This window comes from Procambarus clarkii, chromosome 31 (genome assembly GCF_040958095.1).
Source record: "Procambarus clarkii isolate CNS0578487 chromosome 31, FALCON_Pclarkii_2.0, whole genome shotgun sequence".
NCBI lineage: Eukaryota > Metazoa > Arthropoda > Malacostraca > Decapoda > Cambaridae > Procambarus > Procambarus clarkii.
Genome location: NC_091180.1, coordinates 19231433 through 19247656, shown reverse-complemented (window position 1 = coordinate 19247656; position 16224 = coordinate 19231433). Strand labels below are relative to the sequence as shown.

At 46.6% G+C, this 16224-nt stretch overlaps 1 protein-coding gene across 1 annotated transcript in view; it reads right to left on the bottom strand.

The window, feature by feature from the left end:
* The window catches only part of LOC123753783 (zwei Ig domain protein zig-8), a 42441-nt gene extending 27435 nt beyond the window's left edge, over nucleotides 1-15006 (bottom strand). The window contains exon 1 of the mRNA XM_069334428.1: nucleotides 14766-15006. Coding sequence (XP_069190529.1) covers nucleotides 14766-14912 — 147 coding nt within the window. The 5' untranslated portion in view covers nucleotides 14913-15006. The remainder of the gene's footprint in view (nucleotides 1-14765) is intronic.
* Between the last annotated feature and the right edge of the window lie 1218 nt (nucleotides 15007-16224).

The following is a 16224-nucleotide window of genomic DNA, read 5'->3' as shown; positions in this document are numbered from 1 at the left end:
GGGGGGGGTAGGGGGTCGCCTCCCATTGCCCCTATTTAAAGGGGATTTGGCTCCCATGGTGACCCCCATTAAGTCTGAAATGGAGTTTAATTTTTTGGGAAAAGAGTTTTTTAGCTGTTCATAACATTTTAGATTTTTAAATGAAAAAAGAACATTGAGAGGAAGATTATAGGGGTTTACATATAATACATACACATTACCATACATACATACATACATACATACATACATACATACATACATACATACATACATACATACATACATACATACATACATACATACATACATGAATTCATGTATGTGAACAAACATACATGTATACATGCATATATACATACCCACATACACACATGGATGCAACAAAGAATTTAGAGATCTGAATCAAAATGTTTTTTGGTGGAGAGAGAGAGAGAGAGAGAGAGAGAGAGAGAGAGAGAGAGAGAGAGAGAGAGAGAGAGAGAGAGAGAGAGAGAGAGAGAGAGAGAGAGAGAGAGAGACAGAGAGAGAGAGAGAGAGAGAGAGAGAGAGAGAGAGAGAGAGAGAGAGAGAGAGAGAGAGAGAGAGAGAGAGAGAGAGAGAGAGAGAGAGAGAGAGAGAGAGAGAGAGAGAGAGAGACAGAGAGAGAGAGAGAGAGAGAGAGAGAGAGAGAGAGAGAGAGAGAGAGAGAGAGAGAGAGAGAGAGAGAGAGAGAGAGAGAGAGAGAGAGAGAGAGAGACAGAGACAGAGAGAGAGAGAGAGAGAGAGAGACAGAGAGACAGAGAGACAGAGAGAGAGAGAGAGAGAGAGAGAGAGAGAGAGAGAGAGACAGAGAGACAGAGAGAGAGAGAGAGAGAGAGAGAGAGAGAGAGAGAGAGAGAGAGAGAGAGAGAGACAGAGAGAGAGAGAGAGAGAGAGAGAGAGAGAGAGAGAGAGAGAGAGAGAGAGAGAGAGAGAGAGAGAGAGAGAGAGAGAGAGAGAGAGAGAGAGAGAGACAGAGACAGAGAGAGAGAGAGAGAGAGAGAGACAGAGAGACAGAGAGACAGAGAGAGAGAGAGAGAGAGAGAGAGAGAGAGAGAGAGAGAGAGAGAGAGACAGAGAGACAGAGAGAGAGAGCCAAGACAAACCACACTTCAAAATGGACAAGATAACTTCCAGAATCTTCCAGAATGACGTTCCTAGACTCCCTTCAGGATTTACACACACACAAGCCTCTCGAACGAACAACCAACGTCAGACCCTTACTGAAGTATGCATCTCAAATGTCCAAGTCGAATAGGCACTATAAACAAGGCTGTCAGATTTCCAAATGCGATGAGAAACACGTGGAATATAAGACTCAATTATAAACCTTACAATGAGCCTGGGCTTGGGAGCTGATGCTCGACCCAACAGACACTTGTAGATAAATCAGTTCGTAGGAGAGTTTGTTCAACAAGACCGTCATCAGAGGGTGGTTCAGGGCCTCGTCTTTGAGTAAGGGGGGTCGCTGGAACAAGGTGATTAAGCCCTAACGACCTCCTCCTGGTGATAGAACAGCTCCAGATAATGACCCAACCAGCGCGCTACCCCTCAAATCGTCTTGCGCCAACTCACAGGATCTCACACAACTTCTTAACGGCTCAAAAAAATTTCTTACAGGCTCTCACAAGCACTTACACGCTCTCACAAACTCTTACACGCTCTCACAAGCACTTTCGCGCACTCACAAGCACTTACACACTCTCAAAAACTCTTACACAATTCAAGAGCATTTACAAGCTATCACAAGCACCTTCGCGCTCTCTCAAGCTCTTACACGCTCTCACAAACGCTTACACGCTCTCACAAGCGCTTACACGCTCTCACAAACACTTACAGACTCTCACAAACACTTATACGCTCTCACAAACTCTTACACACTCTCACAAACTCTTACACGCTCTCACAAACACTTACAGACTCTCACAAACACTTATACGCTCTCACAAACTCTTACACACTCTCACAAACTCTTACACGCTCTCACAAGCGCTTACACGCTCTCACAAGCGCTTACACGCTCTCACAAACTCTTACACGCTCTCACAAACACTTACAGACTCTCACAAACACTTATACGCTCTCACAAACTCTTACACACTCTCACAAACTCTTACACGCTCTCACAAGCGCTTACACGCTCTCACAAACACCTACAGACTCTCACAAACTCTTACACGCTCTCACAAACTCTTACACGTTCTTACAAACTCTTACACGCACTCACAATCTCATACACGCTTTCACAAACACTTACAGACTCTCACAAGCACGGTCACGCTCTCACATACCCCCCCACACACGACCACACACCACCACACACCACCACACACCACCACACACCACCACACACCACCACACACGACCACACACCACCACACACCACCACACACCACCACACACCACCACACACCACCACACACCACCACAACACCACACACCACCACACACCACCACACACCACCACACACCACCATCCACCACCACAACACACCACCACACACCACCACACACCACCACACACGACCACACACGACCACACACGACCACACACCACCACACACCACCATCCACCACCACAACACACCACCACACACCACCACACACGACCACACACGACCACACACGACCACACACCACCACACACCACCACACACCACCACACACCACAACTCACCACCACACACCACCACACACCACCACACACCACCACACACCACCACACACCACCACACACCACCACACACCGCCACACACCACCACACACCACCACACACCACCACACACCACCACACACCACCACACACCACCACAACACCACACACCACCACACACCACCACACACCACCACACACCACGATCCACCACCACAACACACCACCACACACCACCACACACCACCACACACGACCACACACCGCCACACACCACCATCCACCACCATCCACCACCACACACCACCACACACCACCACACACGACCACACACCACCACACACCACCACACACCACCACACACCACCACACCACCACACACCACCATCCACCACCACACACCACCACACACCACCACACACCACCACACACCACCACACACCACCACACACCACCACACACCACCACACACCACCACACACCACCATCCACCACCACACACCACCACACACCACCACACACCACCACACACGACCACACACCACCACACACCACCACACACCACCACACACCACCATCCACCACCACAACACACCACCACACACCACCACACACCACCACACACCACCACACACGACTACACACGACCACACACCACCACACCACCACACACCACCACACACCACCACACACCACCACCACACACCACCGTCACACACCACTACACACCACCACACACCACCACACCCCACCACACACCACCACCACACCACACACCACCACACACCACCACACACCACCACACACCACCACACACCACCACCCACCACCACACACCACCACACACCACCACACACCACCACACACCACCACCACAACACACCACCACACACCACCACACACCACCACACACCACCACCCACCACCACACACCACCACACACCACCACACACCACCACCCACCACCTAACCTAACAAATCCAATACATAAGACAAAAAAAACGTCAATAAATCAGTGCATCAAATTCGGACTAATACGTCACATTCCTACCGAAGTGGTCGACTCCGTTAAAAAGTCGACGTTCAGAGAGCGAGAAGGAAGTCGTATCAACCAGTGTTATCTCACCTGACACTTTTGGGCTTCAAAACTTGAAGTTGCTGACGAGACCGAACTTTGACCCCAAGTTTGCTAAGTTCACTCGAACTTAAAACTCGAACTAACTCCGGCTTCGAGTGTCTCGAGGACAAGAGTCACTAAGAACTGAAGGGTGAGGTGACTCTAAGGGATGACAGGATTGGCTTAAGGGATGACAGGATTGGCTTATGGGATGACAGGATTGGCTTATGGGATGACAGGATTGGCTTATGGGATGACAGGATTGGCTTATGGGATGACAGGATTGGCTTATGGGATGACAGGATTGGCTTAAGGGATGACAGGATTGGCTTAAGGGATGACAGGATTGGCTTAAGGGATGACAAGATTGGCTTAAGGGATGACAGGATTGGCTTAAGGGATGACAAGATTGGCTTAAGGGATGACAAGATTGGCTTAAGGGATGACAAGATTGGCTTAAGGGATGACAAGATTGGCTTAAGGGATGACAGGATTGGCTTAAGGGATGACAGGATTGGCTTAAGGGATGACAGGATTGGCTTAAGGGATGACAGGACTGGCTTATGGGATGACAGGATTGGCTTAAGGGATGACAGGATTGGCTTAAGGGATGACAGGACTGGCTTATGGGATGACAGGATTGGCTTATGGGATGACAGGATTGGCTTATGGGATGACAGGATTGGCTTATGGGATGACAGGATTGGCTTAAGGGATGACAGGATTGGATTAAGGGATGACAGGACTGGCTTATGGGATGACAGGATTGGCTTAAGGGATGACAGGATTGGCTAAACCCCATAAATCCCACCACTTAACAAGACCAATAAACCCCACAAATCCCCCATTTAATAAGGACAGTAAATCCCTTAAATGAGATAGAGTAGATAACGAATATAACGAGACTTCGTTGACAAGGGACGCTGGTTTAACAGACCTCGGGTATAATGACTCCTCGGTATAATGACCCCTCGGTATAATGACTCCTCGGTTATAGTATTCTCTGCAAAATCATTATATACTTTTTTGAGGTAATGTGATCTTGGTGATAAGGTTGTTATCGCTGAGTAGTTGTATGTTATCTGGTTTGTTCTTCTTGTTCTTCCTGTTCTTCTTGTTATTATTGTCATCACTCTTTCCTTCTTGTCCTCATATCCCAGCTCTTTGTCCTCATATCCCAGCTCTTTGTCCTCATATCCCAGCTCCTTGTCCTCATATCCCAGCTCCTTGTCCTCATATCCCAGCTCCTTGTCCTCATATCCCAGCTCCTTGTCCTCATATCCCAGCTCTTTGTCCTCATATCCCAGCTCCTTGTCCTCATATCCCAGCTCCTTGTCCTCATATCCCAGCTCCTTGTCCTCATATCCCAGCTCCTTGTCCTCATATCCCAGCTCCTTGTCCTCATATCCCAGCTCCTTGTCCTCATATCCCAGCTCCTTGTCCTCATATCTCAGCTGCTTGTCCTCATATCCCAGCTCCTTGTCCCCATATCCCACCACCTTGTCCCCATATCCCCAGCTCCTTGTCCTCATACCCCAGCTCCTTGTCCTCATATCCCAGCTCCTTGTTCTCATATCCCAGCTCCTTGTCCTCATATCCCAGCTGCTTGTCCTCATATCCCAGCTCCTTGTCCTCATATCCCAGCTCCTTGTCCTCATATCCCAGCTCCTTGTCCTCATATCCCAGCTCCTTGTCCTCATATCCCAGCTCCTTGTCCTCATATCCCAGCTCCTTGTCCTCATATCCCAGCTCCTTGTCCTCATATCTCAGCTGCTTGTCCTCATATCCCAGCTCCTTGTCCCCATATCCCACCACCTTGTCCCCATATCCCAGCTCCTTGTCCTCATACCCCAGCTCCTTGTCCTCATATCCCAGCTCCTTGTTCTCATATCCCAGCTCCTTGTCCTCATATCCCAGCTGCTTGTCCTCATATCCCAGCTCCTTGTCCTCATATCCCAGCTCCTTGTCCTCATATCCCAGCTCCTTGTCCTCATATCCCAGCTCCTTGTCCTCATATCCCAGCTCCTTGTCCTCATATCCCAGCTCCTTGTCCTCATATCTCAGCTGCTTGTCCTCATATCCCAGCTCCTTGTCCCCATATCCCACCACCTTGTCCCCATATCCCAGTTCTCATATCCCAGCTCCTTGTCCTCATATCCCAGCTTCTTGTCCTCATATCTCCGCTGCTTGTCCTCATATCCCAGCTCCTTGTCCTCATATCCCAGCTCCTTGTCCTCATATCCCAGCTCCTTGTCCTCATACCCCAGCTCCTTATCCTCATATCCCAGCTCCTTGTTCTCATATCCCAGCTCCTTGTACTCATATCCCAGCTGCTTGTCCTCATATCCCAGCTGCTTGTCCTCATATCCCAGCTCCTTGTCCTCATATCCCAGCTCCTTATTCTCATATCCCAGCTCCTTGTCCTCATATCCCAGCTCCTTGTTCTCATATCCCAGCCCCTTGTCCTCATATCCCAGCTGGTTGTCTTCATATCCCAGCTCCTTGTCCTCATATCCCAGCTCCTTGTCCTCATATCCCAGCTCCTTGTCCTCATATCCCAGCTCCTTGTCCTCATATCTCAGCTGCTTGTCCTCATATCCCAGCTCCTTGTCCCCATATCCCACCACCTTGTCCCCATATCCCAGCTCCTTGTTCTCATATCCCAGCTCCTTGTCCTCATATCCCAGCTCCTTGTCCCCATATCCCAGCTCCTTGTCCTCATATCCCAGCTCCTTGTCCTCATATCCCAGCTCCTTGTCCTCATACCCCAGCTCCTTGTCCTCATATCCCAGCTCCTTGTTCTCATATCCCAGCTCCTTGTCCTCATATCCCAGCTGCTTGTCCTCATATCCCAGCTCCTTGTCCTCATATCCCAGCTCCTTGTTCTCATATCCCAGCTCCTTGTCCTCATATCCCAGCTCCTTGTCCTCATATCTCAGCTGCTTGTCCTCATATCCCAGCTCCTTGTCCTCATATCCCAGCTCCTTGTCCTCATATCCCAGCTCCTTGTCCTCATACCCCAGCTCCTTGTCCTCATATCCCAGCTCCTTGTTCTCATATCCCAGCTCCTTGTCCTCATATCCCAGCTCCTTGTCCTCATATCCCAGCTCCTTGTCCTCAGATCCCAGCTCCTTGTCCTCATACCCCAGCTCCTTGTCCTCATATCCCAGCTCCTTGTTCTCATATCCCAGCTCCTTGTCCTCACATCCCAGCTGCTTGTTCTTATATCCCAGCTCCTTGTCCCCATATCCCAGCTCCTTGTCCTCATATCCCAGCTCCTTGTCCTCATATCTCAGCTGCTTGTCCTCATATCCTAGCTCCTTGTCCTCATATCCCAGCTCCTTGTCCCCATATCCCACCACCTTGTCCCCATATCCCAGCTCCTTGTCCTCATATCCCAGCTCCTTGTCCTCATATCTTAGCTCCTTGTCCTCATATCCCAGCTCCTTGTCCTCATATCAAAGCTCCTTGTCCTCATATCCCAGCTCCTTGTCCTCATATCCCAGCTCCTTGTCCTCATATCCCAGCTCCTTGTCCTCATATCCCAGCTCCTTGTCCTCATATTCCAGCTCCTTGTCCTCATATCCCAGCTCCTTGTCCTCATATCCCAGCTCCTTGTCCTCATATCCCAGCTCCTTGTCCTCATATCCCAGCTCCTTGTCCTCATATCCCAGCTCCTTGTCCTCATATCCCAGCTCCTTGTCCTCATATCCCAGCTCCATGTCTTCATATCCCAGCTCCTTGTCCTCATATCCCAGCTGGTTGTCCTCATATCCCAGCTCCTTGTCCTCATATCCCAGCTCCTTGTCCTCATATCCCAGCTCCTTGTCCTCATATCCCAGCTCCTTGTCCTCATATCCCAGCTCCTTGTCCTCATATCCCAGCTCCTTGTCCTCATATCCCAGCTCCTTGTCTTCATATCCCAGCTCCTTGTCCTCATATCCCAGCTCCTTGTCCTCATATCCCTGCTCATTGTCCACATATCCCAGCTCCTTGTCCTCATATCCCAGCTCCTTGTCCTCATATCCCTGCTCATTGTCCTCATATCCCAGCTCCTTGTCCTCATATCCCAACTCCTTATTCTCATATCCCAGCTCCTTGTCCTCATATCCCAGCTCCTTGTCCTCATATCCTAACTCCTTATCCTCATATCCCAGCTCCTTGTCCTCATATCCCAGCTCCTTGTCCTCATATTCCAACTCCTTATCCTCATATCCCAGCTCCTTGTCCTCATATCCCAGCTCCTTGTCCCCTCATATTCCCAACTCCTTATCCTCATATCCCAGCTCCTTATCCTCATATCCCAGCTCCTTATCCTCATATCCCAACTCCTTATCCTCATATCCCAGCTCCTTATCCTCATATCCCAGCTCCTTGTCCTCATATCTCAGCTGCTTGTCCTCATATCCCAGCTCCTTGTCCCCATATCCCACCACCTTGTCCCCATATCCCCAGCTCCTTGTCCTCATACCCCAGCTCCTTGTCCTCATATCCCAGCTCCTTGTTCTCATATCCCAGCTCCTTGTCCTCATATCCCAGCTGCTTGTCCTCATATCCCAGCTCCTTGTCCTCATATCCCAGCTCCTTGTCCTCATATCCCAGCTCCTTGTCCTCATATCCCAGCTCCTTGTCCTCATATCCCAGCTCCTTATCCACATATCCCAGCTCCTTGACCTCAAGCAATGACAAAGAGCTTCCTTACGCCCCTCACCCTCGCCCTCAAGCGGTGACAGTGTCCGTATGTCACCCTCACCCTCGCCCTCAAGCGCTCGTCTCCCTCTCGCTGAAAAATGGTCCAAGTCACTTCTAATTATGTTCCTGTGTTCTCCCCCTCACCGGTGTGGCTTAGGGTGTGGGTATGGGGGTGGTTTAGGGTGTGGCTTAGGGTGTGGGTATGGGGGTGGCTTAGGGTGTGGCTTATGGGGTGGCAAAGTAGTAGTAGAAATACGCTCCAGTCACAGACCACAGAGGAAAAGGAGTAAACAGGAACGGTGTTCTCTCTCTGTAGCGAAGAACACACATTGCAGAACAACTCGGACGCTCTGTTCTGTCCCAACAGCGACGAGGAAGGTTATCTAGAGGGACAGAAACCCCACAAATCCCACCACTGAACAAGGACAATAAATCCCATAAATCCCACCACTTAACAAGGACAATAACCCCCATAAATCCCACCACTTAACAAGGACAATAAATCCCACAAATGACACCACTTAACAAGGACAATAAATCCCACAAATCCCACCCCTTAACAAGGACAATAAACCTCACAAATCCCACCTCTTAACAAGGAAAATAAACCCCACAAATCCCCCCACTTAACAAGAACAATAAACCCCTCAAATCCCCCCACTTAACAAGAACAATAAATCCCACCACTTAACAAGGACAATAAACCCCATAAATCCCACCACTTAACAAGGACAATAAACCCCACAAATCCCACCCCTTAACAAGGAAAATAAACCCCACAAATCCCCCCACTTAACAAGAACAATAAACCCCTCAAATCCCCCCACTTAACAAGAACAATAAATCCCACCACTTAACAAGGACAATAAACCCCATAAATCCCACCACTTAACAAGGACAATAAACCCCACAAATCCCTCCCCTTAACAAGGAAAATAAACCCACAAATCCCCCCACTTAACAAGAACAATAAACCCCTCAAATCCCCCCACTTAACAAGAACAATAATCCCACCACTTAACAAGGACAATAAACCCCATAAATCCCACCACTTAACAAGGACAATAAACCCCATAAATCCCACCACGTAACAAGGACAATAAACCCCATAAATCCCACCACTTAACAAGGACAATAAACCCCATAAATCCCACCACTTAACAAGGACAATAAACCCCATAAATCCCACCACTTAACAAGGATAATAAACCCCATAAATCCCACCACTTAACAAGGACAATAAACCCCATAAATCCCACCACTTAACAAGGACAATAAACCCCTCAAATCCCCCCACTTAACAAGAACAATAAATCCCACCACTTAACAAGGACAATAAACCCCATAAATCCCACCACTTAACAAGGACAACATACCGCATAAATCCCACCACTTAACAAGGACAATAAACCCCATAAATCCCACCAATTAACAAGGACAATAAACCCCATAAATCCCACCACTTAATAAGGACAATAAACCCCACAAATCCCCCCACTTAACAAGAACAATAAACCCCTCAAATCCCCCACTTAACAAGAACAATAAATTCCCACCACTTAACAAGGACAATAAACCCAATAAATCCCACCACTTAACAAGGACAATAAACCCCATAAATCCCACCACTTAACAAGGACAATAAACCCCACAAATCCCACCCCTTAACAAGGAAAATAAACCCCACAAATCCCCCCACTTAACAAGAACAATAAACCCTTCAAATCCCCCCACTTAACAAGAACAATAAATCCCACCACTTAACAAGGACAATAAACCCCATAAATCCCACCACTTAACAAGGACAATAAACCCCATAAATCCCACCACTTAACAAGGACAATAAACCCCATAAATCCCACCACCTAACAAGGACAATAAACCCAATAAATCCCACCACTTAACAAGGACAATAAACCCCATAAATCCCACCACTTAACAAGGACAATAAACCCCACAAATCCCACACCTTAACAAGGAAAATAAACCCCACAAATCTCCCCACTTAACAAGAACAATAAACCCCTCAAATCCCCCCACTTAACAAGAACAATAAATCCCACCACTTAACAAGGACAATAAACCCCATAAATCCCACCACTTAACAAGGACAATAAACCCCATAAATCCCACCACTTAACAAGGACAATAAACCCCATAAATCCCACCACTTAACAAGGACAATAAATCCCATAAATCCCACCACTTAACAAGGACAATAAACGATAGACGAAAAAGCATCAAGAATCCCATACAAATCCATGAGGGTCAAAGAGAGCAAAAGGCCTTCACTGAAATTGAGAGGAATCCAAAATACTTTTTCTCCTGTGAACATTCTAGAACAACCACTACATTTAGCACTGGGCTCCTTGCGCAAGAGTGATATGGAACTTCCACATATCAATGATCTGTGAAAGTGAATGATCTCTCACAGATCAGTAAACGATCAATGATCTAACGGAATTCTTCATGAATGTCATACCAGCATCGAACCATTGATATCACATTAACTCCACTGGACTTTGAAGCAGCCGAAAACGACATTCTCATGCACTCTGCACCAGGAGCTGATTCTTCAAAGTCCAAATTCTGAATCAAGAATTGCGAAAAAACCACTATCAGAGCTCTCTATAGAGATTATTTGGAGAGTCCAGATACATGTGTTATCCTCAATATACATAACATATCGGAGATATGATCCCCCCACTATATAAAGGAGGTAGTAAAGCAGACGCGAAATAGTATACAAGATATAGACCTTAAGCAATAAGGTCTAGTATATAGACCACTAACTAAGCACTACCACTAATATAGACCACTAACTAAGCACTAACATATTTGTAACATGTAAGATCACAAAACACATGGAATCACAGCATCTACATACGCACTATGACACTATTCGTGGAGAGATTGATGTTTCATTTCCTAACGAACGGAACACCAGAAGTGCAATAGTGAAAAAAATAAAGAGTAAAATCCGGATCATCTGCTGTGAAAAGCTCCGTCACCTAAGGCACTAGAGGCAGCACAGTACCTTTGGAAGGGAAGGGAGGAGGTTGAGAAAAGGTACTGTGATCCTTCCAGTACCTTTTCTCATTTATCGGATATTAACAAGGAGAAAAAAGGCAGCAAAATATCACCCTTCGCATCCCACTCAAGAGACCTTCATTTGAAACTTCCCCTTAGAGACCTTTGCTAGGAAAATCCCTCTTAGAGACCCACTTAAGAGAACATTCACTAAAGACCCTTAACAGCAAACTTCCCCTAGAGACCTGCCATTAGAGAACTCAATTAGAGCCCCAGTGTGTTAGAGAACAAGCCCACAGGCAGGCTCACCCTGATCATAGCAGCATTACACGCAATACAGCCCGTCCCCCGGGGCCACAGACTTGGGAATACAGTTAGCATGGTGGCTGTAATTAACCCCCGGGGTGCATATCTAATGGGGAGGTGAGTTGACGCGGGTTATTATGAGATAATGAGTTGATTAACACGGCTTCGGGGGGGGGGGGATGGGGGATGGGGGAGATATATTGATTCACAGATCGACATTTGCGAGGTCGGATTGGGGTCTCTCTCTCTGTGTGTGTCTTTTTGACGCTATCTCTCTCTCTTACACCATTCAATGATTGGCCCTTTTCCTGTCGGTCATTCGTTAATAGGGGTGTCCTTTGGCTGGTTATAATTACTCTAAGACCTTCACAACACATGGGACCTGCCTCTTACAACTACAACATCTCCTTCTCTCCACATTCAAACGTTATATCTACAACCACTCCACTCAGACTGCCTAACTATCCTCGTCCCAGCCGACCCTTGTCACCAGTCCCCAAACTGCCTATCGAGCGCAACCGAACTATCCATCAATCACCCAATTATCGGGGTGCCTGAAAGGGAAGCTAGAGAGCCTCTATTCGGAGTCCGTCTTCTGGCAATTGGATACCAGACAGACTAAGAGTGTGGTTGTGATGTTTCTTTTGTAGCTAAAGGATGTACAGTAGATAACGCTATGTATAATGTAATGTATGACATTATGTATACCGTTATTTAAAACATTATGTTTGGTATGTATATGTATCAAATGAATATCGTTTAGGTAATACTGCGTATATTTAAGACAGGGGAGGGGGGGGGGGGGGTGTCGTAGTTAAGGTACCAGGAAGATTTAGGTATTAAACGGTTATTACATAACCGGTGGCTATCTGTCTTCAATTCGTCGGCTCCTTATAATATCATTATAATATCTTATAATATCATAAGCAATATCCGCGCCTCACTCTGTCCCTCAGTTGACTTCTGCGTAGACCTCCGTTCTTGCGTTAGTCTATCAGCGTAGACCTTCATCCCTGCATCAATCTATTGCGTAAATTACAATCTATCAGTCTATTTGCATAGACCCCCAATCGCGAGCCAATCTGCATGAAGCGAGCCCGTCGCTCTACCGTCCAGCCCAAGTCTACAGGTCTTTCCCTTTAGAAAACGGGGATGATTCGGTTGGTTTATTGGGAAACTATATTAATTTTGTGATACATTTTTAATGATGCTTTAAAACTACTTTGTTCTTTAGTTATCCCTGAAATGTGTCTGTTTAACGTTTGTCTGTGTTTGATATATTCGGTGATATGCGCTCGCTGGGCGAGGTGTAGTTCCTGGGCCCCGATTTTGTGTTTCTGATGCTCTGTTGCTTTGTTGTGCTCTAAGTCTGAAGGACACACACACACACACACACACACACACACACACACACACACACACACCACACAACACACACACACACACACACACACACACACACATACAGTAACAAGTGGAGTACCACAAGGATCGGTGCTGGGACCAATTCTATTTCTAGTATATGTTAACGACATGTTTAAAGGAGTAGAGTCCTACATGTCGATGTTTGCGGATGACGCAAAGTTGATGAGAAGAGTTGTGACAGATGAGGATTGCAGGATCCTCCAAGAGGACCTGAACAGGTTGCAGAGATGATCAGAGAAATGGCTACTGGAGTTCAACACGAGCATATGTAAAGTTATGGAAATGGGATTAGGTGACAGGAGACCAAAGGGACAGTACACAATGAAGGGGAACAGCCTACCTGTGATGAAGCAAGAAAGAGACCTGGGTGTGGACGTAACACCTAATCTATCTTCTGAGGCCCATATAAATAGGATAACGACAGCAGCGTACTCTACACTGGCAAAAGTTACAACTTCATTCAGAAACCTAAGTGAGGAGGCTTTTAGGGCGCTTTACACTGCCTACGTGAGACCAGTCTTAGAGTATGCCGCGCCATCATGGAGCCCCCACCTGAAGAAACACATAAAGAAACTGGAGAAGGTTCAGAGGTTTGCGACGAGGCTTGTCCCAGAGTTACGAGGGATGGGATATGAAGAATGTCTGAGGGAACTGAACCTTACGACACTAGAGAAAAGAAGGGAGAGAGGAGATATGATAGGAACATATAAAATACTCAGGGGAATTGACAAAGTGGAAATAGAAGAAATGTTCACACATAATAATAACAGAACGAGGGGACATGGGTGGAAGCTTGAAACTCAGATGAGTCACCAGAAATGTTAGGAAGTTTTCTTTAGCGTGAGAGTAGTGGAAAAATGGAATGCACTTGGGGAACAGGTTGTGGAAGCAAACTCTATTCATACTTTTAAAATTAGGTATGATAGGGAAATGTGACAGGAGTCATTGCTGTAAACAACCGATGGCTGGAAAGGCGGGATCCAAGAGCCAATGCTCGATCCTGCAAGCACAAATAGGTGAGTACAAACAGGTGAGTACACATACACACACACACACACACACACACACACCACGCTGACACTAAAAAGTTCTTTCTAATAGCCACAGAGATATTAGAAAGAACTTTTTAGTGTCAGAGTGGTTGACAAATGGAATGCATTAGGCAGTGATGTGGTGGAGGCTGACTCCATACACAGTTTTAAGTGTAGATATGATAGAGCCCAGTAGGCTCAGGAACCTGTACACCTGTTGATTGACAGTTGAGAGGCGGGACCAAAGAGCCAGAGCTCAACCCCCGCAAGCACAACTAGATGATTAGGTGAGTACACACACACACACACACACACACACACACATACACCCCCCCCCACACACACACCCACACCACACCCACACACCCCCCACACACACCCCCCCCACACCCCCCCCCACACACACACACACCCCACACCCCCCCCCCGACACACACACACACACACCCGACACACACCCCCACACCCCCCCACACACACCCCCCACACACAAACAAACAAACAACTCACCGTCTTAGTGCCGAGGTTATTGACCCTACACACCAGGTGGGCGGTCTGGCCCTCCACGGCTGACACATTAGAGGTCACGCCGGGGTCAAACACGGGGTCAAACAGGGTGTTAAGGTAGTCGCTCCAAGACGCGGGGTCAAGATCCATACCATCACCTTCTTCAGGGCCGCCCGCGCCCTCATCTTCACCGTGGCGTGTGTGGGCGTTGATGCGGACGCGATGGTAGCACCGGCCTCTTTGTTGGCTCCCGTAGCATCAATGTCTGCCACTGGAAGGAGAGAGAGGAAACTGTCATTTCCCCTGATACCTGTCTGTTTACTGTCTATTGTTTGATTGTCTCTGTTGTTTGACTGTCACGCTATTGTTTGATTGTCTCTGTTGTTTGACTGTCACGCTATTGTTTGATTGTCTCTGTTGTTTGACTGTCACTCTATTGTTTGATTGTCTCTGTTGTTTGACTGCCTCTCTATTGTTTGATTGTCTCTGTTGTTTGACTGTCACTCTATTGTTTGATTGTCTCTGTTGTTTGACTGTCACTCTATTGTTTGATTGTCTCTGTTGTTTGACTGTCTCTCTATTGTTTGATTGTCTCTGTTGTTTGACTGTCACTCTATTGTTTGATTGTCTCTGTTGTTTGACTGTCTCTCTATTGTTTGATTGTCTCTGTTGTTTGACTGTCACTCTATTGTTTGATTGTCTCTATTTGTCTGTCTATTGTTTGAATGTCTGTTTTTCTATTGTTTGATTGTTTTGTTTGTTAATTATTTGATTATGTTTCTGTCATTTTTGACTAATTTTCTGTCTACAGTTCGGTGGATTCATTGTACGTAATTTGAGTGTCAGTCTATTGATTTGTTGCTTGTATATTGTTTATCTGTATATTATTTGTTTATATATCTATATCTATTGTTTGATTGTCTGCGTTGTTTGAGTTGCCTATTATTTAATTGTTTGCCTGAGTATTGTTTGTTTGTCTGTCTATTGATTGTTTGTCTAAAGTTGTCTGCCTATCTATTTATTGTTTGATTGTCTGTATGTCTATTGTTTACGTGTCTGTGCTCTCTCAGTTTTATTATCTATCGCGCCATGCTGATATATACATCTTGATTTAGATATAGATCAAAATAACTAATCTACCTTTCCCCCCCCCCTTTCTAATCTATCTGAACGAGGGGGGGGGGGAATAGGGGATCAACCCCCACCCCCAGCCCGAGATACTCTCCATACAGACATAAAGTGTATGTGTATGTGTGTATGTATGTATGTATGTATGTATGTATGTATGTATGTATGTATGTATGTATGTATGTATGTATGTATGTATGTATGTATGTATGTATGTACTCACCTATTTGTATCTGCAGGATCGAGCATTGACTCTTGGATCTCGCATTATGTGTGTATGCTTTTGAGTCTCCACAGTAAGTATGTGTCTGAGTATGTTGATATACAATATATT